This window comes from Haliotis rufescens, unplaced genomic scaffold (assembly GCF_023055435.1).
Source record: "Haliotis rufescens isolate VD_foot unplaced genomic scaffold, xgHalRufe1.0.p SCAF_28, whole genome shotgun sequence".
NCBI classification, from domain to species: domain Eukaryota; kingdom Metazoa; phylum Mollusca; class Gastropoda; order Lepetellida; family Haliotidae; genus Haliotis; species Haliotis rufescens.
This window is the reverse complement of record NW_025963979.1, coordinates 653,251-678,385: the sequence shown is the minus strand read 5'-3', so window position 1 is coordinate 678,385 and position 25,135 is coordinate 653,251. Positions and strand designations below refer to the sequence as shown.

At 40.6% G+C, this 25,135-nt stretch overlaps 1 protein-coding gene across 3 annotated transcripts in view; it reads right to left on the bottom strand.

Moving 5' to 3' along the window:
* The window catches only part of LOC124117407 (kelch-like protein 3), a 211,884-nt gene that overhangs the window by 55,587 nt on the left and 131,162 nt on the right, over positions 1-25,135 (bottom strand). For all 3 annotated transcript variants that reach the window (XM_048402644.1, XM_048402646.1, XM_048402645.1), the window contains exons 8-9: positions 13,290-13,487; positions 11,946-12,047 (exon numbers count right to left, since the gene is read on the bottom strand). In XM_048402644.1, the coding sequence (XP_048258601.1) occupies positions 11,946-12,047; positions 13,290-13,487 (300 nt within the window). The remainder of the gene's footprint in view (positions 1-11,945; positions 12,048-13,289; positions 13,488-25,135) is intronic.

Below are 25,135 nucleotides of genomic sequence, written 5' to 3'. Positions count from 1 at the left end.
ACTTGAAAATAAGAAATGTGTCAAGAACCAGTCACATATGTGATATCTGCACTAAAATTACTGTTATATTTGCTGATCTTGATCGTGATAATGATAATTATTATAACATATTTCTGCTTAATGATGTCATTTCTTGTAAAACTTGGATTTTGTGACCTTAATACCGGTTCTGACATCACTTCCGGTTCTGACATCACTTTCGGTTATGACGTCACTTCCGGTATGTCAGGGGGCACAGGTGGCCCAGTTGTCTAAGGCAATTCGCTGTGCAGAGTTGCGTCCCTTGGGCACCCCAGAAACCTATGATTGTGGGTTCGAATCCCAGTTCGCCCCAATTATGTTTCTAGGTTTGTCAGCACCATACCCGTGCTCGTGGGTTTCACCAAAGTGGTAAACGTCTGAGACCTGCATCACTTCGGGCTTTCCTCCCATATTAAGCGGACATGCCGTGATATAACTGGAATAATGTTAAAAAAGCAGCGTTAAACCCAACTCACTCACTCACTCCAGTATGTCACTTCCCCTTTTCTAGGTAATGACGTCTCTCTACATCTATTTCTACCCAAAGACGTCATTTCCTGATAAGGTGAACCCTGTTCTGCTATTTCCAGTGCTGACGTCCTTCCGGACTAATGGAGACAATTGATATTCAAGGTACTTCTAATCCATCCTAAACCTAATAGACAGAATATTCAAGGGTGCTCTGATGCTGCTGGTATTGGATTTTAGTGAGTGTGTGAGTGAATATGGTTTTACGCCGCTTTTAGCAATATTCCAGCAATATCACGGCGGGGGACACCAGAAATGGGCTTCACACATTGTACCCATGTCGGGAATCAAACCCGGGTCTTCGGCGTGACAAGCAAATGCTTTAACCACTAGGCTACCCGACCGCCCCTATTGGATTTTAGAGCTACTGAGGTCCAATGTTGATCATGGGTGAGATTAGAATAGTCTAAGGCATGCACTTCTGAAACTCTTGTTGATGTTGCCATGGCTAGGAGAAAAGACGCTTTCCTGGGTTTTTTTCGAGTAGGGTTCTGTTAACAATACCGATAGTACCACAGATAGATTCCACTTGGGGAAGATACGAGGTGTTTGAACATCTTCTAGTAGAAAGGATCTCATTTGTCTGTTTAGAATGGGATGGTTCTGAAAATTTTAGGTTATGTGACTGAAGACAAAATACAGGACTTATGGCAGAGATGTAATAGAGGTAGAAGTTTCGTAAGAATTATACTCTTTATACAAATATATTATACAGTTATCTTATCATATTTATTTCCTTGTTAAATCAATAAATTCAATGGTTAAAACTGCTTGTCCAACAAGATTTTAAACGTAAAATCTTTATGAGAAGCGCTTATGATTTTGCACTTCATCATTAATGTTGACTGATATAATTTTATGAAATGCGAAAATAAAGCATTGACACAGATGTGATCCAGAAGATAAAATGGCATTTTGATGGGCAAAAACACCTCTAAACTAGAGTATGGACTAAGATTAGCTGCCCCGAGTTATCAATAAGGTCACGGTCATTACTACAGCCTGCCGACACCTTTCATTTTTATCCTGATTTATTTCTGACACAAAATCTCTGATGCATTTTTTGTGTTTTTTCGAAATGTCAACTTGAATTACAGTTTAACAAAATGAAATGTCAATGTTTGAACGTAAAGCAGATTTTTGAAAAATATCCAGGGCAAAGTATGCTGCCTTCTTTGATGAAAATAAAATAAACTTACGACAGGTATGCAGCTATCTTAGATTTACGACATTCTTACGAAATCTTAGGGCTAAGATTGTTTTGAAATTATGCTATGCCAGTCTAAAAATTCCCTACGATTACTTTGAGATAATTTTAGGGCTAAGACCATTTAAAAAATCTAGGCCCAGAGCCCTGAAACTTGGTGGGTGAAATTGTCACCTTGTGTTGTAGTTTGTTCAAGGCTACTCTGTTGGAAATCAAAAATGGCTATAGAAAGGTTCCACAGCACTGTAGTCAATGGTCTAAAATGTCAACAAAGACATCCACAAAAGTTATTGCCAATGAAATATTTTCTGCTTAAATACTGGGGATACATTTATCTACAACCATCAGTTGACCTCACACACGCCCAATTAAAACCCATTTCACCTCACCTTCTATGACTTCCAGTTTAATGACCTTGACCTTCAATCACAGCCTTGAACTTCTTAGAGATTATGTTTATCAAGATTAATCAAATTCCACTTTTCAATGCAATTGCGTACACTTGCTTTATGGGACATCTACTGCACAGAGTGACCTTGACCTTCAACATCATCCAGTCACATGCAACAATATTACCAATTGGAAATTTAGGTAATGTCACAATTACAAAGTCTCTATACCATGCCAACAACACTTGCTTAATGGAACTACCAAAAATGACTCAGCTGAATTTTGAGGACCAAAAAAAGATTCTGTAGAAAGGGTTACATTTTCATCAAATTATTTTTCTGCTTGTTACATCGTATTGCTTCAGGTCAACCAACAACAAACTCTGTCAATGCAAATGTGAAATTTGTGATTAAACATCACTAAACATGATGATTTATCATTTCAATTGTATTTCTAGGCATTATATTATATGCCGAGATAAAGATTACTATGTGTATTTGTCTCATGAACTAAGCAGGTAGCTTAGGGTTTTTTGTACCTGTCGCTATATGGCTGAAATAATGCAGATGCAAGGTTAAATTTTAACTCACTCACTCACATTGTACCAGTCAGTTAAAACATACCCAATAATACAATGGAAAAGAATTTTGATGCAATGATCAAAGAAAATAGTATCTTAAACTATTACTTCACCAGAATAATATATACTTTTATCAGGTATTTTTAATTGCATGTGTTACTATCAATATATTTGAAATAGTAATAACCATAGCCAGGGTTATGTGGTAGCATTTTGGATTATTGTCGGATACTTTTTACTTTGGGAACAATTTGACCAGTCACCGTTAAGTTTTTGAGCACTCAAGTTATTTCCATTGCAAAAGCATATGTTGACATACACTCTTCAAAAAAAGATACGCAGAGTTAAAAAATAAGGATATTTATTAAGCGGAAGTAAAAGTATCTACACAGAATATGTGTGAACACAATCAAATGAAATTAGACACAGTGATCGACAAAAGCATTGTCGTCTTTGACAGCATTAATTCAGTTCAGTCATTGCACATGTGCAGCCACAAGGGGGCGTCATGGTCAGTACCTGGTCACACCACCTCTTGCAGCCGTCACTGCTCGACACCTCCTTGGCACAGATTGCATAAGTCATCAGATTTTTTCGTGGGTCACTCTTGGTCTTCCACTTCTGGGATGATCTTGAGTCGAATTAGTGCGGGTATATCGATCCCATAGTCGAGATATGGTACTTTGGTGAACGTTGAAGTGTCTTGCAACGGCAGACTGGGACTCCCCTGCTTCCAAACGTCCAATGGCAATATTTCGGTCAGCTGCAGTTTATCTTGGCATTTTTCGATCTCCGTTCACGTCAGAAAATTTGTAATGAACTGATGAATTTTGTACGGTCTTTTATAGTCAGTGTCTCTACTCTTGTTTCCAACACTAAGTAATCAGAAACAATTTGTCAATCTGCGTATCATTATTTGTTTTTATGTTTTCCAATGTAACAAACAGAATAAGTTGGGAAATGCAGACAACTATTATAGCAGTTGAGTGTGATTTTGTGTCAGTCATGGCATCACAGGGGACAGAAACTTTTACGATTTCTGTTGAATTTACCTAATCATTGTAATGTCTATATACTTATTATTCCATAATTCGTGCTACAATGCTCTTCCCAAGAATATTCTCAAACATGTGAACCAATATATGCAACAATTAGACAAATGGATCTCTCAAAGTAGGAGAGAATGCTACAGTGTTTACATTTAAAAAAAGTACAGTTTGCCGAGCACAGCGTTTGTTTACACACCTAATTTATTTCGCTTGATTTCATTTAGATAATTTGCACTGGTGGCAACATTTGTCATTTGAATCTAACATGCACGTTTATGTATGAGGAATTCAAGGATGTATTATCACAGTTGAGTTCGAAATATATATTAACCTGCATACATGAAATGTGATTTTGTAAACACTATATCCAATATGGCGAAAAGTAAACTTCAGCATTCGTGTTTGCATATTTTCCAAAACATTCCACTATGATTCCAGGCTTATCGGTGATGTTTCACATGTATATTTCTAAACATACAGAAAATAATTAGTATTTAGATTTAGTAATGTATCAAAAATAGTGAGATTTACGATGTACCTAATTTTCAGAGGTCACTTTCAGTAATTTTGCTTTGCCTTAAATGACAGTGGATGATTTCACAGAAAAACAAAAACAACAGAATTCGAAAATGTGAAATGATGTCTGCCTGATGTATTTTGAATTTTATTTTACTCTGAAGTGAGGGTTGATGAGGAGGGACATATATGTCCACTCTAAAACCATCACGTTTCAACACAGACGTAGGTGAACATTCGACTGAAGAACAAGTAACTTATCAATGACTTACGATAAGGAATTAAGTCCGTCATAATCTGGCCGTGTGTCATCACCATGGAGTAGCCAAAATGGCCCTGGAATTCAATCTCACACATATGTTTGATACCAGTTATCTCAAAAGGGTTTCTCACCCACAGGTGTGTAAGAAAATCGCCTCTGTCGCTGAAAGGATCGTAGAGATCATTGGGAGCATACGCCAAATTGATGTGTCCGGACGCAAAAACACATGATCCTCATTTACTGAGGTAGTTGTAGTTGTGGTGGTGATGGATTCCATCTCGTCAGTGCTGCAATCCTGGAGATTAAATTTAGGTGTCTTAAGTCAATCCTTGACTCTCTTAAGCAGAGAAAAAGCCTTATCCAAGTTCCTACTCAAGTCTAACATGACCTTCTTTGGGGGTAAGTCCTTATTCTGTCTTGACATAAAAAGCAAAAGAGGAAGTCTTCCTCAGAGAGTTCTCTTTGAAGACATAACATGTCAGCAATCCAGACTACCATATCCACCTATGCACTCTTTCAGTGGGTGAGATGGGTGAATCAAGGGTGGTCTCCCTGTGTTGTCCTTCAAACCCCATTGGTGTGCACAAGGTCTAGGTTTATCTTCTCCCGATCATGCCCTCAATATCTGACTACCTTTTCATAGCCTTCCTTAAGGTTCGTTGAGCAATGTGGACTTCGCCGATCCCATATCGAAGCTTCCCCAATCCACAAGGTTCATTGATCAGTGTGAAGTTCACCGGACCCGATCCTGGCTGTCGAACCTTCTCCGATCCTCTAGCTCTGATGATCATAGAGGGGTTCATCAATCCTTATATCAATCCTGAGTATGTTACCTCCATCGATCCACCCAGTTTAACGAATGTGACGATATAACGATCGAAGGCTCTCTGCCGATCAGCAAGAATGTCTCATGACTCTTGTCTGACCCTCCAAGGGAATTCAGATGAAGTAAGAGCTGTAAACAGTTGGGACCAATCCCCCTGACAAACCTGCCGATGATCCTCTGAAGATGTAACCGAAGTGGTCTTGTCAACAAACCACTATTGATCTCGGCATGCACAACAAATCTCTTGTAAGATCGACAGTTAGAAAGGAGTATGATCCCTCGCCCAACAAGAATGCAGGCAGAACTTGATGAATATCCCAATTTCTTAGACTTAGAGGAACCTGAACTTGTCCTCTTTGTCTTCTTTGCAGACAATGGCACATGTTTGTCTGAGATTTATGACTGTCACTATCTTGTCTGTCACACTTCCGCTTGTAGCTAGTAAATTCAACTTCTGATAAGTCTTTGCATTTACTGCATCTGTCCGACTCTGTACAGCGGTTTCGACAATCGCAACAATGAATGTGGATCATGAGCAGAAAACATTCTCCTGCACTTATCACACACTTTCCGTTTCTTGCCATTCATGTTTAGCCGATAATAAGCTGAGTGACTCAAAAACTCTCCACACAACAGCGCTAAGAAGGAGAATGTGTTAGCTGGGAACGTCACAAGTTCAGAAAGCACGGGATTCATGTGGTGTTCAGACCACTGATAGTGATGGTAACCTTGATTATGGCTTGGATGGGTTTGGGTGAGGTGTTTTTTAAGTTGGAAACATGTTCTAGGATCGTTTTCACACCAGGATCGAAGGAAAAGGAAGAAATGCATAGTGTGAGATAGGATAAGTAGTTGAAACTCTTGTTGTTGAGAACAACATTTCCTTGAACGTACGTGGATAAGCTAAAGTAGAGTATGTGGGGTCTATATATGTTACAGATATATTTGTCTCATATTATAACGAAGTTGCCAGATTTTATTCCAGACATTGGAATGTATTTATAATTAGTGGATGCTTTTCTATGAGTTGATCTGAGGACAAAAATTCGAGTTGATCTGCAGGCAAAAATTGGATAGTGCCGCCTGTTCATCTGGTATTGAGGTTACCACAACATTTGAGCACATGTCAAGGCAATGTATGTGATGGACCAGGAAGCGCAGACCATGTTGATCCGCTGAATGTCAGTTTGAGAGGAGAGTGAGTGTCCCCTGATTATGTAATGGAGAAACCATGACACCGAAGGAATGGTTTGTCCAACTTATAAACCGCTATCCATTAATCTATGTCTTTTTTGGAGCTTATATTTACGAGGTATACGGGTCGCAAATGAGCAAGGTATAACGAGACACGCTTTACGCTAACAGTTGTTATCGCGGGCCGCTGCGCGGACTGCATGTGCAGAAGAGGGCTGTACGTGCAGAAAGAACCGCGTGCGTCGTACCACATGGCATTGTGTTGTTGACTGTTCACAAGAGAGGATGTCTGACGATGACGATATTTTCCTTACTCAAAGTAAGTTAATTGATGAAAATTCTGCAGAAAAAGATGAGGATGACTTTTGTTTCCGTTTTGGTGACCCTTTGTCAGATGATGAAGTTGCTAAAAATTGCTTCCCAGGTTTTACAATTGCAATTGTAAAACCTGGGGAGCAATTGTAAAACCTGAGGAGCAATTGTAAAACCTGCTGAGTGGCCTTACTACAAAAGAAAGGTCGTCTGGGAGATAGTTACAACACCATGATAGGTTTATAAGCAGGCACCATACCACTGTGATGTTGTCAGTGGAGATGGCGAGTTGGGCGTTTCAGAGGTGGTGTTTCGGAGGTGCTCCTGCTAATGTGAGATAGCCAGTCTGAGCTCCTCCAACTCAAGGTTGTTCATGTACCACATGCACTGTGCGCCGGCTCACAGCCCTGGCGCCATCTGGTCCTATAGATGCGCACACCAACTTTGCTTCTATGAATACGTTTGACAATGGTCCTGTGCTGATGTGAGCAGTCCCAGTAGCACTTGCCACTGGTGAACTGTTATGGGCTGCTGAAAGGCAGGAGACAGATGGTGTAGGATATAAATCCATCTGTCCCTTGGCACTGTTAGGAGGTCCAGATCTGTCTGGAAAAGGCCTCCTTTGAACTGGAGTCAGAAGGAGGGAATGAATTCTGAATTTGCCTCGTCCACTATCCAACCCAATCGATATAATAGGCGCCTAGTGAAATCTAAGTGACGGGTTAAGGTCACCGCATCTGGATGATTCAGTATGCAATCGTCTATGTCATTCAAACTGGATGCTCCTCAGGTGGTAAGGCGGGTAAAAAACAATAGGGCCACTGAAATGGTAGGGACGCCTATTGATAGTGGATACCATTGAACTGGTACCTGAGGAACCGCCAGTTGTTGGGGTGGATAGGAACATGCAGGTAAGCATCCTGCAAGTTGAATCTGATCAGAGAATCATGAGCATTGATGCTGCCCCTGAGCAGTCTCAAGGCTGTGAGATGGAAACACAGAGGATGCACTGTTGTGAATAAAGTGCATTTTGTTGGAATCCCTCTTTGGTAGATGGAAGATGGAAGATGGAAGAGTAGAATCCTGGAGTTAAGGCTGTTTCTGCACATATGGCCCTCTTCTCCAACAGGGTTTTATGTTGGAACCCAATGGCTGATCAAGCTGTTCCTGGGGTAGAGCCAGAGAATGGGTGCCTTTGTCAACGGTGGGTCTGCCAACAAGTTGAGGCATTACCTGTACCTTATGATGTTGAGAGCATAAGGGTCTGCCATACCAATCCAATTTCTCCAAAACAGGCCTAGTCTCCCACCTACATTTGTGTCAACTACAGTGATCCCTCGCTACAACGCTACCTTCGGGGTCCAAATAACAGATGAGCGTTATATATGATCAGCAGTTTAACGAAGCTTAAGTCGTAGGTGGTAGATGACCAACAAAACAGTATACATGCTCTGCCTACCTAACACGATCTACGTTGCACGTTTCAGAGTTTAACAAGTATTTGTCACAGAGTGACGAAATATCCCCCGCCATATACACCATAGTACCAAATATGAAGACAATCCAGCGATTAGTTCTTGAGATATTGTGGCAACACCGTTTTCCAACTCCAAAAACAGATTTGCCTGCTGTGACCTTGAAAATGGGGTCAAGGTCACCAAATCTGACAGGTGTATGCAGTGTCTGTATATACACTATAGTTCCAAATATGAAGACAAGCCAGCGATTAGTTCTTGAGATATCGCGGCAACACCGTTTTCTAACTCCAAAAGCAGATTTGCCTGCTGTGACCTTGAAAATGGGGTCAAGGTCACCAAAACCGACTGGTGTCTGCGGTGTCTGTATATACACCATAGTTCCAAATATGAAGACAATCGAGAGGTTTAGTTCTTGAGATATCGCGGCAACACCGTTTTCCAACTCTAAAAGCAGATTTGTCTTCTGTGACCTTGAAAATGGGATCAAGGTCACCAAAACCGACTGGTGTCTGCGGAGTCTGTATATACACCATAGTTCCAAATATGAAGACAATCCAGTGTTTAGTTCTTGAGATATCGCGGCAACACCGTTTTCCAACTCTAAAAGCAGATTTGTCTGCTGTGACCTTGAAAATGGGATCAAGGTCACCAAAACCGACTGGTGTCTGCGGAGTCTGTATATACACCATAGTTCCAAATATGAAGACAATCCAGTGTTTAGTTCTTGAGATATCGCGGCAACAAACAGGTGGGACGTACGGACGGACGGACGTACGGACGGTCGTGAATACTATATCCCCCGCTTCGCGCTTTCGCGCGGCGGGGGATAAAAAAAGATTAGGATAGAAGTTATTTATATTACATAGTGTAAAAAAAGATTTATCGAGTATTAATATGTGCTTTAAAAAAAACCCATTGTATCCCTTCAATGAATTCAGGTGAATAAACAGGTATAACAAACTTGGTCAATATGATATAAAACCGACGGGTATGCAGGATATTTTTACATATGGAACAATTTGACCAGTCACCCTAGGGACTTCCCGTGCTACATGTATTTCGATTGAGAAAACGTTATGTTGACATTTAATAGTCAAACTGCCTAAAATATGACTTTTAGCGAGTCATGGTAAGGCATTTATGATATGTGTATCCATTCTCCTCGTTTCAAGGCATCAACAGCGGTAATCTAACCATGGTTGCTGTAAATAAAGGTGAGTTGTGCCATCTACCGACCACTTTGCAGACGATTATAATATTGTAAACATTATCATAATTATTGAATGAAATTTTGAATATAATAAATATATTGCAAACATTAGTCCAGATAAACAATGAACATTTTTTTTTAAACCAGATATTACAATAATAGGATTAAACTTCAATTCAGATTTGTTGACTGGTATTTGTGGTGTTAAGTGATCGCGGTGATCAGCTGATAATGTTTACTGAGAGAGGGGAAAACATTGTGTCATTGGAAAACTTGAGTTTATTAAAAATGTTAGTAAATTTTGGGAGCCATCGTTTACAGTGCGCTATAACCGAGTGAGTGCTATATCGAAGATGGCAATAGTGAGGGAACACTGTATTGGGATGACTGGTGGTGGGAGATCCCAATTGTGATTGTCCACTGCGTCAATGTTTCACCCTTGGGTCCCTGCTCCTAACCTGGGAATTCCCCTGTGAGATTGATAGGAGCCTTGGCCTCTGCCCTTACCTTGTCCTTTGCCATGAAAGGAAAATTGATCAGTAGTCTGGTCCTTGCCTGGCCAAAGTTCTGGGATACATGGTCCAGAGACTTGAACATTGTCTCGCTTCAAGCTATACCTTGGTTTGCGTGTCAGTGATTTGGCCATTGAAAAGTGTTGAAGCTGACCACGGCTGACAATCCCAATTGGACAAGGCCAGATACCCTAGATGACGGGTGGCGGTGATCTCAGCTAAGGCCGCCTTGAAGTGATTGTGCATGTGGACAATCTGCCTCTGTTGAAAACCCACTACTGTCTGGAAGTGATCAATCCTGTTGGCTTTGGTCTTGGTAAGATCTTGATCCATGGCCTGAGATGATGAGGCTCAACGGGTTTGAGGGACTGTCTCATATCCGTCTCTATGAAAGCGAAGCAGCTGTCAGGGATTGGCTTCACACATCCTATGGAGATCCAAGTTGTGATCATGGTTTGCCACCCCAAAGGTGTCTATGGGAAAATCATCCCTTTTGAATTTTGGTGCCTTGAACGCTGGAGTGAGGGAGAGAAATCCTCATCAAACGACCTGACCATATCCTTCAGAATGTGATCAGGTTGGATGGAAGTAGGGTGAGACCATATAGTATCCCTCTTGAACTGAGCCAGCAGAAGGCGCTACCGCTGATAAGCAGTCTGCCAGCCAATCTGGCATCTGAGCAAGGCCGAGGTGCGCATCCCTCTCTAAGGAGTTATCGAAAGACTCAGCAAATGACACTTCAAAGGAGTCCGATAAATAGTCCTCTTAGCAGCGGACAGGAGAGCGGCTCCTGGAATGTCGCTTGGACCTTGACGGATGGTCTGGAAGACATACTGGGAGATAATGAACCCCGAGATGTGATCCGTGATGAGGATCGGGTACCCAAGCCCACCCTGGTTGCAGCCATAGATGTAAAGGGGGATGAGACAGTCACCAAAGTCTGTTTAGCAGGCGATGCCAGAGGCACTACAGGTGCTAGAGGTGTAGGTAGGTGCTGGCGTTTGAACAAGGGAGAGGTGCATGTGATTGCTGAAACATGGCCTGAGTAAAAGGCAAAACATTGTGAATTGAGCCGCCGACTCCATCAAGGTAGTGATGCTTGATGGCACAGGTCTAGTAGAGGCATAGGCAACTACAGTTGTTGGCTGCACTTGGGCCGTAGAGGCTGGTGTAGACATAGCCATAGCGCTTTGAGCTTGGGTCATGTGAGGCGACTGCAGGACGTCGGAGGTCCTCATAGGCATGGATGACACCCAACCTGAAGCAGAAGGTTGGGCAGAAATTACCAGGGAAGTCTGCACTGAAACAAAGAATGTGTGTCACGAAAACTGTGACACGTTAGCAAATTCAAGATAGTGGAATGGAACAACAATAAGTGAAAAAATGTGACAAACTATCACCTTCACTTGTAATAAATTTTGTTGCATATAAACGTCAAACCCGGGTACCACCTGTCACAGGGAGAGATAGACTTGGTTGTTTGAAAGCTTGAAGACCACGGGTACAGCCAAAACAGCAATAAGCTGGGGACCAGTTTAGAAGCACAACTTGTCTGTCTGGTGACTAACAGTAATATGGAGATCCGTAACATCCCTACTTCTGGTATCCGTGGCAGCTGATGATTGGAGCATGGCTTCTGTAAATGGAACAACTTTTTCTCTTCAACTAGACCAATCACAGCTTCGTTCTCAGTCAAAAGTAAGCAGTAAATGCATTAAGGAGTAATGCAGGATAAGTTAAAAGAAAATACACCTTCCACTCACCTTCTCTCATAATAATGTATTATTATTATCATTGATGTAACAGTCTCTTCTATCTTTCTGGAGTCTTGATGGTGACTATTGAAGATGTCTCACTCACCTCCCACTACTCCCACTCCAACGCTGCTACGCCGTGTGCTCATTGGTGAAATCATTCGCCACTCTCCAGTACCCGGATCAAAATATTCAGCACTATCTAAACCTGCAAAGATAAGAAAACTAACGTTACACCATTCTATGGGAACTTGTCATTCTATCATCAATTACATCTCTCCTTTTAGGCTTTAACATTTCAGTAAAAATCATACAACATGGAGTAAGGTATATTATCATACCTCCATGTCAGAATTATGAAATCTGATTGGTCAACGTGATCTTGATAAAATACTGTGTAGCCTGCCTTGGAGGGTAATAGATTTTTCAGCAGGGGAATAAATCTCTCATAACACGCCCTGAGTGGTACAGGCTGCACGTGCATTTCTGAGAGACAAAATAAAGCCGCACGCTTTTTTCAAGTCAATGGAAGACACGTGTCATAGCACAAGTTAACCTCAGCTCAATCAAACAGCTATTTTCTATCAATTTTTAATTTCTGTTAATTCTTTTACAATATCACATTAAATCATGTCAGTGAGATAAATGTTTTGTAGCTGAATCACTCGGGGTACATGGGGTTTTATGTGTCCCACATTAGGTTTTATACCACAATTGGGTCATAAAACCCCATGTGCCCCTCGTGATCATGCTACAACTTATACTGCCACCTTGTAGTGTTATACTGTATTCAACGTAATAAACGCCCAGGGCGCACTCAAAATTTGAAATAGGGGAATCTTATTAGAATATTATTTTGGTGAAAAAAAAACAGTTGAAAGAGTTGAAAGATAAATTTCGTGGTTTATGGTGACAGGCTGACATGTTTATATACGACAGATATATTTTTCCAGAATTTAATTGCCCATAATTAAGGGGGCATATAACACACGAGTGTGTATTAAACACGAATAAATAAGTCTTGTGTACATTGATCAATCGGAAGGGGTGCTAATTGGGATTGTTCACTAGCCAATACATCAGCAAATATCGCCGTGGGCGCTTATTAGAGCGGGGCCCTTATTACGTCGAATACGGTAATACAAACCTTACCCAAACTCATATACTGTCACATCCCATACTGAATAGACAGTTCATAGTTTGGTTGCAATCTGCTGGTTTCTATTTGTTTCGACTGTAAATCTGATGGATGTTGAAACATTTCTGAAGCTGAGTATGCTATTTTCTTGCTCCCTTGACAACAATAGTTATGACAAACAGTCTCAGGGTCAGTAAAGGTAGAAACATTTTAAGAAAAAGTATTCATACACAGAGAAAAAATTCCACAATATTTCCAGGATCCAATCCAAGGTTCATAAACTCATTAGATTGTAGCACACATTATGTATACCTGTTGAGCCATCAAATCCTCCAACAGCATAGATATAGCCATTGAGCACAGCAACCCCAAGTGTGCTGCGACGTGCCTCCATGCTAGGGCATGATGTCCATGTGTCTTTCACTGGGTCATACACATCAACTGTCCGTACACGAAGAGATCCATTAAAACCCCCCACTGCATACACCTGACTGTTGAGAACAGCTACACCTAAAAAACAGGAATGTCTATGAATGTAGAAAGTCAAGGTCTACTCCAACCAACACAACTTAGTTTGAAAATTTAATGTTATTGACTAAGGCTGACTTTATTTATGTATCAAATCATTGTGTTTCCAAAATAAAAGGGTTCTTTTTCTTTTGATGAATTTTTCTAGTTTCATGTAATTATTTCGTTAAAATTTCAAGATACTAAGTTGAAATTTCAAGATACTAAGATGAAATTTCAAGATATTAAGTTGAAATTTCAAGTAATAATCTAAAAATTTCAATTTAGTATCTTGAAATTTTAAGATCATTATCTTGAAATTTTAACTTAGAATGTATCTTGAATTTTCATCTTAGTATCTTGAAATTTATACTTAACATCTTGATATTTCAATTAAAAAAAGTAAAAAAGGTAAATGGCCATAAAAGGTTTCTGTATCCAATAGAACATCTGTCATTGGAGATTGGAAATACAAAAGCGGTTCACTTAGCACACACAGACCACACTCATTTTGAGCATCCACTGTCTGCATCAATGGACTCTTCCTGCAGAGGCACCAGCTGGGACATTGACCTTCCAATTAATATACTGTGCTATCAAGTGACCCTTGAGCTGCTTGACATTCATCAGCTGATGGGGATACAAGAGACATTTCTTTTCCGAAATAGGATTGGTGTTGTCCCAACTCATTTGGACTCACTTACTGGCTTGCAGAGGGTAAAGCTTTTGTTTGTTCTACTTGGCCCATGGCATAATCACGAAAAAGGATTCAATCTGACCAAACGGACAATATAATTGACTTACAATTGAGGATATTGACTGACTGAACCACATTGCCAAATCAGTGAATGAAGCCAAATGGTAGAATTATCATGATATAACATTTATACTAAGTTTTCCTATAATAATTAGATCCACATCAAGTGCTTTTATGAGTTATCATGGTGTAATATTTATACTACATTTCATATAATTATAGTTTAGCAAGTAATACTTATCATCAGGTAAAATTCATATATACTGAACCAAATTAAAAACTTCATAATCCTAAAATTTTAACATTTTGACCAGTTATCATTGTGGGCCCTTATTGTGTATTTAAACAGTAATGGCCACGTATTGTCTTCAGATAACACCTGTTTTTGTCCAGGTGAATCGATCAAAATCATGTGCACAGCATTATAGTGGCAAAAGTGTTTTTTCACGTGCAACTGGTCACGTGGCCATAATACTGCACATGTTTTCAGCCATACTTGTTAGCAGTCATTAACAAAAAAAGAAAACAAAAGTCTTTACGGCCAATTGTCATGCCACGACTTTCAAATGTGCAAAGTGAACGTGCCATCGGCATGTTGCAAACGGGAACGTCCGTAGCTGAAGTCGCAAGGACGATGGGTTGTAGTCGACAGACTGTTTATGATTTACAGACGCGTCTACAGCAAACGGGTACCACCGCTGATCACCCTGGGCCAGGTCGACCACGTGTGACGTCACATGCAGAGGATCGTCAGATTGTCTTACGTCACCTCCGTAACCGATTTTTGACGACTACATCAACCAGAAATGAACTGTTTAGGGGTAGACTGAGTGCGCAAACTCTTGAAACCGTCTGAGAACTGCTCACCTTCAAGCACGACAGCCATACTGCTGGCCGATTCTGACTCAATGACACAGACGTCAACGTCAATTGTGGGCACAGTGACACTTACGGTGGACTCAGAGGAATTGTAATCAAGTCGTCTCTAGTGATGAATCCCAATTTAATCTTCGATTTGCTGATGGTAGGGCGAGGGTGTGGAGGCGCCGTCATGAACGTTACGCCCAGTGTTGTGTACAGGAAGTTGACAGATTTCGAGGTGGAAGTGTCATGGTGTGGGGTGCTTTCTGTGGCAATGCACATTCCAGGCTTCTTGTCATCCGTGGCAACCTCAACGCTGCTGCTTACTGCGACCAGGTACTGGCACCAGAACTTCTGCCTTTTATGGCAGCACATGACCCGGTTTGATCTTCCAACACGACAATGCCAGACCCCACAAAGCAATTTTGACAAGGAATTTCCTTCAGACTACGGGAGTCAACGTCATGGACTGGCCGTCAAGGTCTCCCAACCTCAATCCCATCGAACACGTCTGGGATGCACTCTCCAGAACCAACCACAGAATTTGCAAGATCTTGGCACCATTTTGCAGCAACAATGGCGTCGTCTTCCCAATTATGTCTTCACAAGCATCACAAGGTCCATGCGGAGGCATTGTGTGGCAGTTGTCAACGCACATGGTGGCCATACATGCTACTGAACTTGTGTGCCATCAGATTCTCGTTCTTGGGACTTATGATCTAAACTGTTACTACCGGTGCTTGGAACAAATTATGGTTACCACCGTTAATTAAAATCCTTCTTTGGACATTAATGATTAAAAATTACCTTCTCTAATACATTTGTCCGTTATATATCATATATGGCATTACTTTTAAAAATGTGAAGTTTTTAATTTGACTCAGAATATAAAATATCAGTAGTTTCAGTTATAGCTTTTTAGATAGATGCTAGCCTAAGGTAACGGGAGCGCATCTCCAAGACATACTATTCAATAAGACAAGAGTTATGTCTACATAGTTTAATAGATTTGAAGCTTTTAGATAAAAGCTAGCCTAAGGTATCAAGACCCCATCTCCCAGACAAAAGATATGTCTACATAGTCTTATAGATTGCCTTGAACTATTTTATTTAAGTAAATCTGTCATCACCTATATTAGAACATTCAGCAATTACTTATATTTAGACTCATTAAGGATTAGCCCCCATACAAGCTATAGTGACACCATAATCTCTTTCCAAGCACCCAGTAAATATGTCAACAAGGTTAGTGCCAGTCCAGCAAGATTAACAGGATTAAGTATTCCTCTCTGTCTAGCCATTCATTAACCATAGGGCACACCCCATCGTGTATCAACCAATCATATTAATTTTAATTGTTCTAATTTTTGTTAAATACATACAGAAGCAAAATGTTAAGCAGAAGGGGTTTGACGCTCAAACCAAGCAGATCTCTCTCCCACAGCCCAGAAGGTTGTACCGACTCTCTGTGGCACCCTCAGCTATATTCTAAGATATTGTTAAATGTTCTTGTAAATAAAATTTTGATTAGTCTCCTGGGACTCCGGCTCTTTGCTGACTAATTCCCCCAAGAAAACCAGCACGCCATTTGGAAGGTTTTGTTCATCCGAACAGAACCATAATAAAATGAATGAGTGTGAAAAGTGGACTGTTCACTTGTTCTGGTCACAACATTGGTGGGAAGAAGCTCTTTGGGAGATTGCACTGAAGGGTAACTGCACAATTCCTGATAGAGTCTGAGTTAGGCATGGGGACTGAAGACTGATTAGGTGGTGTGCTCAATGAAGATGTAACATGGTTGGCAGTCTCGAGGGTCTCCAGGATAGAGTTGAAGTGATTGCTGCCAGAGAACCTCCGAAAACATGGGTGTCTTGTCAACAGAGTCTACAAGCCACATACCACTGATATTCTTCACATATTTAGGCTTACCTAGACTTAAACCATGGCTTCTTTGTCTTGGACTGTGGTCTAACTAACTGAATTGTTAGTTAAACACCACTTGGCAATGACAGAACTTCTTTTTTTCCCTATCATTTATCTTGATGATAGAGTAATTTCATGAAAAACTGTGGGACATTAACAACTAAATATTTAGTTACATCAGGACTAATTGCTTATCCATTTATGAACTGCAAAAGATGTTTTTTTAGACAGTATGTTACTCTATGCATTCTAGTATTTGTTCAGAACTTGATTTGGTAGCTTTTTGTTCAACGAAACAAACAGTTAGAACAGAAATTACAATTATCTTGATCAGGGCTATGTTTGCTCATAATAGGCCAATCAGCATGGGCAAATAACAATTAGGTGATTGATAAAGGTGGTCGGTTGGTCCAAAATGAATGGTATACTTGCCCCAAGACATGCATTTCATAACACAAATCGGCAAAGTGAGAAGTGCAAAATGCAAAAGGCTCGGGGGACAGATTTCACTGCTTCATGGAGGGCCGACTCAAACAGTGTTCTCACAGTTGAGCTTAAAGTTTCTTTCAAAATACCTTTAACAAAAAAATGTTTTTTAAGCAGTTTAGGTGCTATAAATGTTGGACATGGTTTAAGTATGTTAGATCTCTCGGACCCCACTGTCCAATCATTGAAATGGTTGATTAAACCACGATGTGCTGTGGGTCCTCGTGCTCTAACCTATACATAAACAAACCTACAGAGGTCTTAAAACAGATGTGTCCATGGTATGTGACTTAATATTTTCCTGTTATCACACACACACACACACACACACACACACACAGAGAGAAACAGACACAGACACTCACATACACACACAGACACACACACACAGTTTTTAATGGATTGAGCATCTACCACTGGACCAAGACTGTAAATTCCTTACAAAGAAGTCTGAATCTGGTAAAAGTGGAACTGTCCTTCCACTGACAAGATGCCACTACTTGTTCCACTGATACTGTTATCCAGGCCGCCAAGGATGTTGCTAGAGCTCTAATTTCATGAGGACTTGATTTGGAAGATGTCAATTTCAATTCAGATGAAACACAAGCCTGAAGAATTATCTTCCTGAGCCATACAGCAATAGTAGGTTTAGTGATTTTGGAATCTAAAGTTTTAGGACAAGGTATCAACCAACGACTTCTAGTTTTCCTAAAGTTCTATGTTGTTCTATGAAGATACCACCTCAAAACCCTTACAGGACATAACAGCCTCTGTTTGTCTGCTCTAGGGAACTTGGCTGATAAAGATGGAAGTCCAACCTTTGTCATGAGTGAGAGGTGTATGATCCAAGGCATGTAATTCTGAGACTCTGGAAGCTGTAGCCATAGATAACAAGAAGGCTGTTCTATGTGACAAGAAAGTAATATGAGTATCTTGTGTCAGCTCATAAGGTGGTTTAGTGAGGGCTAACAAAACCACACATAAATCTTACTTTGGAAATATTGGAGTAATGAGATATGTCCTTAATCTGAAAAGAATGTAAAAATCTTTTGAGAGCTTTACTGTACTGAACAACAAAAGTTCCTGTGACAAAACTATGTTTTTTACCAACTTTGAAACAATTTCGGTTTGCAACAGATAAAAGACTCCTGTAAGTGTTCAAGTGTTCATTAAGAACATGAACATGCCAAAATGTCAATTTACAAATCAATAGCGTGTGTGTCCACCTCTGGTTGCAATACAAGTAACACATCTTCGTCTCATGGAGTACTTGGAATTACTGTGGAACACGTGGTTGACATTGAAGGCGCCGATCCATCTCATTCCCCATGTGTTCGATTGGTGACAGATCAGGGGAGCGAGCCGGCCAGTGGATGACATTCATGTTGTTTTGTTGAAGAGAATCCTGAACAAGTCGAGCAATATGAGGCCGGGCGTTGTCATGTTGAAAGGTAATGCCTGGGCCATGACGACGCTAAAATGGTAGAACAACAGGGCTGATGATCTCGTCGCAGTAGCGCTGTCCATTGAGATTTCCCTCTACCACTATCAAAACGGTCCTCTGTCTTGCTGTAATCCCACCCCATACCATAACGCTGCTGCCCCCGAACCGATCTTCTTCCATGATTGACGTAACGTTCACCTCGACATCAGTACACTCGAATCTGTCCATCGCTGTGGTTGAGGTGAAAACGAGACTCGTCAGTGAATAGAACTTGTCCCCACTGCATGGCTGTCTGCACCACTGTAGATATGCTTGACGGTGGTTTCCTGTCAAAATTTGACGTCTGCGGGTCTTCTGGTGACAATCCCTGCACATCTGAGGCGACGACGTACTGTTTGTGTAGATATTCCTTGAAGACCAGGGATGCTTCTTGCAGTCACTGTTGCTGGCTGGAATCGATTTCTTAGGTGTGTTGTTCGAATCCAGTTGTCTTGTCGATTATTTGTTACGCGTGGCCTGCCAGTTCGATGATAGTCTCCGACTGCATTCGTCTGTTGCCAACGGGGCCATAAACACTAAATGGTGTTTCTGTGGACGTTAAATTGTCTTGAAACATCACGTTGACTCGATCCTGCTTCAAGCATACCAATGGCCCCCAGACGCTCATTTTCGGACAGGTGTGGCATTTCGTAATGTTGAATAATTGCGTAATTTGGTTGTTTTTCTGAGTGGTTGTTGTCAGCATGATACTAAACAATGCATATGGAATCCCTTTAACGCACATGTTTTTATACTCATTCTTGGATAGTGAAATGCATGGGGCTTGCATAAAAGTCAACTTTTGCATGGAATGCATGCTTTTCTGTAGCAGTTGCGTTTTTGTGACTTGATTCCATACATGTGCCACAATATTGAATATCAAACTTTACTTGTTTGAAAAATACACTAAAATATTGGTGTCACAGGAACTTTTGTTGTTGAGTATAGATCCAGAGTTGGAATCACTTCCACTCAGAATAGTAGAGTGCAGAAGTGGAAAACCTAAAGGATTTAGAAATTGCGTGTCATACTTCTTCTGAAAATCCATCCTGAGAGAGAGATCGTTTGATAATTTCCAAACGTGAAGATTGAGATTTTCCACACTGTTGTGAAAACGGTCCGATTTGGGTTGACACAGAAGATGCTTCCAAGTGCTTCCAAGGTGGTTGTAGTGGCAGATCCACCAAAAGAATCGGAAACCAAGATTTTGGCTGTCCAAGCTGGAGCTACTAGGAATATAGTGCAAAGATGATGTTGAATTTTCCTGAGAACTTCTGGAATTAGGATGACTGGCGGGTAAGCATATCCAGGACTCTGTCCCATGATATCGATAAAGCTTCTACAACCCAAGCTTCTGGATCCAGCACTGGACTGACTGGTGGGTTGTCTCTTCTTGAGGCGGGTCACGAATAAGTCCACCATCGGTAATTCCCAAACCTGACTGATAAGTTGAAAGGGCAACGGATGCACAGTCCATTCTGTGACGACTAATTTGTTCTTTCTGGAAACATTGTCTGCCAGAATGTTAAATTTCCCGGAATATGATGAGCTTGGATTCTGCACTGTAAGCTGTCTGTCGTTTGATATAATTTCCTGGTTTCCTCCATCAGAGAACAGGATTTTGTTCCTCCCTGCAATGAGGACAGCTGAATGGACGATTCAATGTCTCCAAGAATGTAGAGCTCTCATTTCTAACTGATAGATGTGAAGACGTTTCCCTCCAGAGACCAAAAACCTTGATCTATAAGGCCTTCCATGTGAGCACCCCATCCTTCCATTGAGGCATCCGTATAAAGGTTGCGATTGTATGTTGGATATGCAAAGGGGTTTCCCGTAAGCACATTATCCGGGTCGATCGACCATAGAACTTTTATTCTTACTGCCTCTGAAATTGAAACTGTTTGATCAAGATTAAAATTCTTGAATTGCTTTAACCAATACTGGCTGTGTCGGACATTCAATCTTCCCCTCGCTGTCCAGTCCTGAATGGACGTTAGCAACCCTAACAGGGATTTCCATGATCTGATTGAACTTGAGGTTTGATTCAGAAGGTGTTCTAATTTGTCTTTTATTTCCAGGAACCTGGTCCATGGTGGAGATACAATTCCTGTGATAGAGTTGAAGATTGCTCCTATGTATTTGATCACTTGAGGGGTAAGCTCTGACTTTGTCGGATGGTCTAAGAACCCGAGATGAGCTAGTACTATAGTAATGACGTCTGCTGCTATGAAATTGTCGATATACCCATGAAGTCTGATGTATGCCAGAATCAGTCTTGTCAAGATGGTGAATAACCAAGGAGGCATCGCTATTCCGAACGGTAGAACCAGGAACTTAAATGAAGTCTGTTGATAGCGAAACGAAGGAACCTTTGTGATTTCAGATGTATGGGAATGTGTAAATAAGCGTCTCTGATATGTGTACACTTATGAAATGATCCCCGATTTTGAAACATTTCCTTAAATTTTGAACTGATTCCATGGTGAAGTGTGGAGGACAAGGGAGGTAGCTTTGTTTCAACAAATTTAGGTATGTTATCATTCTTATTTCTGGCTAATCCTTTTTGGGAACAAGGAATATTGGAGAATATAACCCTTGAGAGGTGTCCGTAAAATCCAGTTCCAAAATGGCGGCTTATGTAATAGCTGATTACATGGCCGATGACAGCTTGGGTTCCTTCAAGAAAAATCTGTTGTCTACAGGATGAATGGTCAGTGGAGGTGGAGACATCCATTGAAGATGATAACCCATTCTCACAAGGTTGAAAATCCACTGGTTGGATGTTATTGATTTCCAATTCTGTGTTTTCAATCAGAAGACAGCGCATTGCTCATTTCTTGTGTAAGCAACATTTGAGTTTTATATTCTTTGTGATTTAATGCTTCTGCACACTTACACATAGATGAAGGAAGGCATCTAAATTCTTCACTCTTTCCAAACGCGTCTGTCTGGCAATCGTGATAAAGCCCCATCTGCGGTACTGACTACCGCACTCTAGTAGGCAGAGCTTATACGAGTGATCTGACAGGTCACCACGACATCATGATAACACACAAATTTCATTAGTTAATGCGTAAACTGGTGATGTCATGTAAACACCCACCCACGTGGGCCGTTTGACAACAAGGACTTAAGTTTTAATGGTCATAAATATCCATCAAACGATTCCAAGACTTTTCAACAAACACGTAGTTCTTGGGTTTCAAAACCTACCTACCATGTTGTCTTCACACCTTCATAAAATGATTTATCCAACACAGTCCAACACGAGAACAAAATGTGTTTGTTGTGATGAATAAGAACAGTGTAGTTCCTTCTTTGAGTGGCATTTAGAAGTTGGAATGGTAACTAAGACAAAATTGTTATGGATGAGCAACTTCTTTATTACAATTGGGCGACGTTTCGATGTAGATTCTAACACCGTTATCAAGCAAATGATGTACAAACTAGGTATGAGCATGATATATATACATAACAATAGATAGATGTTTATTTAACAGATAAGGTCGATGTACACTGATTGATAGGTAGTTATGATAAACAAGTTTATACAAGAGATAGGGTTGATGTACAGTGATTGATGGGTATGGGATTACTAAGAAGGAACAGTGTAGTTGAACAAAAAAACATAATATGTATCATGGCACCAATCGTAATCCTGTGGTGTATGGTATATCTGCAGTTTATGAATAGCATTTCTCACAATATATACCTCAATCGGTGATTTCAACTGGTTTTTTGGTTGTGTTCCTCTTGCTTTCATCTGGAATCTGGATGACAACAATCGTGTAAAAAACCCTGGTAATGGTCACAAATAAGTGATGAAAGTATTATTTTTTTGTTTCTGTCACATGTTTTCATTGCCCAATAGCAATGTGTTTTTGCAAAGTCACACTTGTCCAAAAGCTCCTCATGCCAAAGTCATTCAATCTGTGAAACTTGGTGGGCCCCATGCCGGACCCCGATTCCCTGTTGATAACCATGCCAAGTGTCATTTGCATAAGGCAATCAATATTTTTTGTATGTGTTTCTCCCCTCAAGCCCCAACTAACAAGAGATCAATAATTGATCATATAAATGATCTTGATCTTGTTAACTACTTCGGCATGAACACATGTTTGGTCTCGAAGCGCAAAGCAACAATGTTTCTCTCAGATGCATTTTTTCTCCATCCACTACGAACAGCTGTCAATGCCTCAACAATCTTCCTGTTCAGTTGATTTCAACAATGTAATACACACAGCCTCATTCACGGCGTCATCACAAAAAATCCTTCCAAATACCCACCACGTGATCAGCGTTACGACCTTGGGATTAATTAATAAATTAATATGCATTTTTAGAAAAGAAATGTTTTCATGAATACTATTATTAAAAAGCATCCTGTACATGGTTCTTGTGGATTGCACTGCGGATTTCTATTTTTACTTTCTAAAACTTTTTGTTTTCCCCATTCTGACCACGCGATCTCCAAGCAACCACGCCCGATGTGAGTTTCCAACTGTCAAGAACAAGTTCGCTTGTCTTCAATATGAGCAACAAAACATTTTCATGTGACGCTTAATTGGACGGAGAGTTGTTCAAGATGGTCAGGGAACCTTTGGTCATTTCGATTATGACATTGGTGACTTTACCGTGGAGAAAGTTCCAATTTAAGATGACATAATTCTGATTGTCAACTTGAATCAACAAGATGGCGCCTCCCTTCCTGCCCTTGCAAGTGCAACTGAAACTTTGACAATTTCTGTGCCGATTCTTGGGATTAGTGAATCAGCGTCACAGCGATATTTCATTGTGAAACCAGATGACGCCGAATATGTATGTTCACACTTCTTTTGTCAACCATGTGTGACACAGCATAGACAATCGCAGTTAGGGAATGGTGCGGCTACCATGTTGCAGAAATTCATCGATTTAAAAACAGCGTTGCCAAAACTTCTAGTAGTATAGGCAATGGGGGTTCTAGCTCACTTCACGAGGAGCCAGCTTTATACCCCAATACCTATACTACAGGGGTATTTTTTTATGCAAAAACAATGATACGATTCAATGATCGTCATGAGATTAAGCTGAATTGTAATGAAAAGGGTTCTGGCTCACAACCACCTAAGCTATATGCTGTAAATGATATAAATTTTTAGGTAATTCTTTATGCAAAAACCATGCATTGAATCATGCTTCTGTTACTGTTCGTGTTTGATATGCTTTTTCACAACATACTTCATACTTTAACTTTTCTTATCTTCCCATTATCGGCCTTCTTTATAGCATACATCTTAGGTCTTAATCCAACATACTCCGCAATAGGAGTTCCAGCACATTCATCCTTCATTTTACCTAATACCTTTTTATTTACCCCGCTGTGCAGTGGATTATCTTTTGGGTAATCGCTGGTATCATACATATCTATTTTTTCTGCAATATCTATATACACATCCTCGATTTGTATATCCATCAACAAAGAATCAGTATCGGTATAGAACACCTCGCATCTATCGCTGTATTGCTTCTTGTGTTCGTTGTAATAAAAGTCATACATTAAGTGTTTTGACAAGTCAAGAATACTCATACCAACATACACCAGTCTGTTGAATTTTATATTTCTCTTCTGCATATGTAGTGCGGCTAAGTCGTTTTCAAATATCTTACTTCTGTTAAAAGCCGGACTGGCTATAAGTTTCCTGAGTCTTTCTTCCTCATTAGATCTGACCAATTTAACATGAACAAGTTCCTCAGATTCTCCATAGTTTTACCAAATACTGAGTTATTCATGAGCTTATAAAGATTCTTCATCCCTTGGACTGGTCGATACCGATCTCCCCTAGAGCAACGACTTGAGGCTGTTTCAGGAGGTGGCAGGTCTTCTCTTTGATCTTAGGATGCAGACCAATAGCGTGGTGAATCCATGTGTCCTGGCCTGTGACCTTTGGATATGTGCGCAGTTCACAATGTACGGACACCACCCTAACCAGCCGAAATGGTCGATCTGGGTGTTGCTGGGATCCTGGCTTTAGGGTGTCCTTCAAAGACCTACTTTCCAGGTACTTGCCAAACTGTCTAAAGTTGAGACGATCAGGATGGCAGTGAGAGTTGATGGCCTGAGGTGAGATGGGATCCACAAGGGACTGACCATCAAACTCT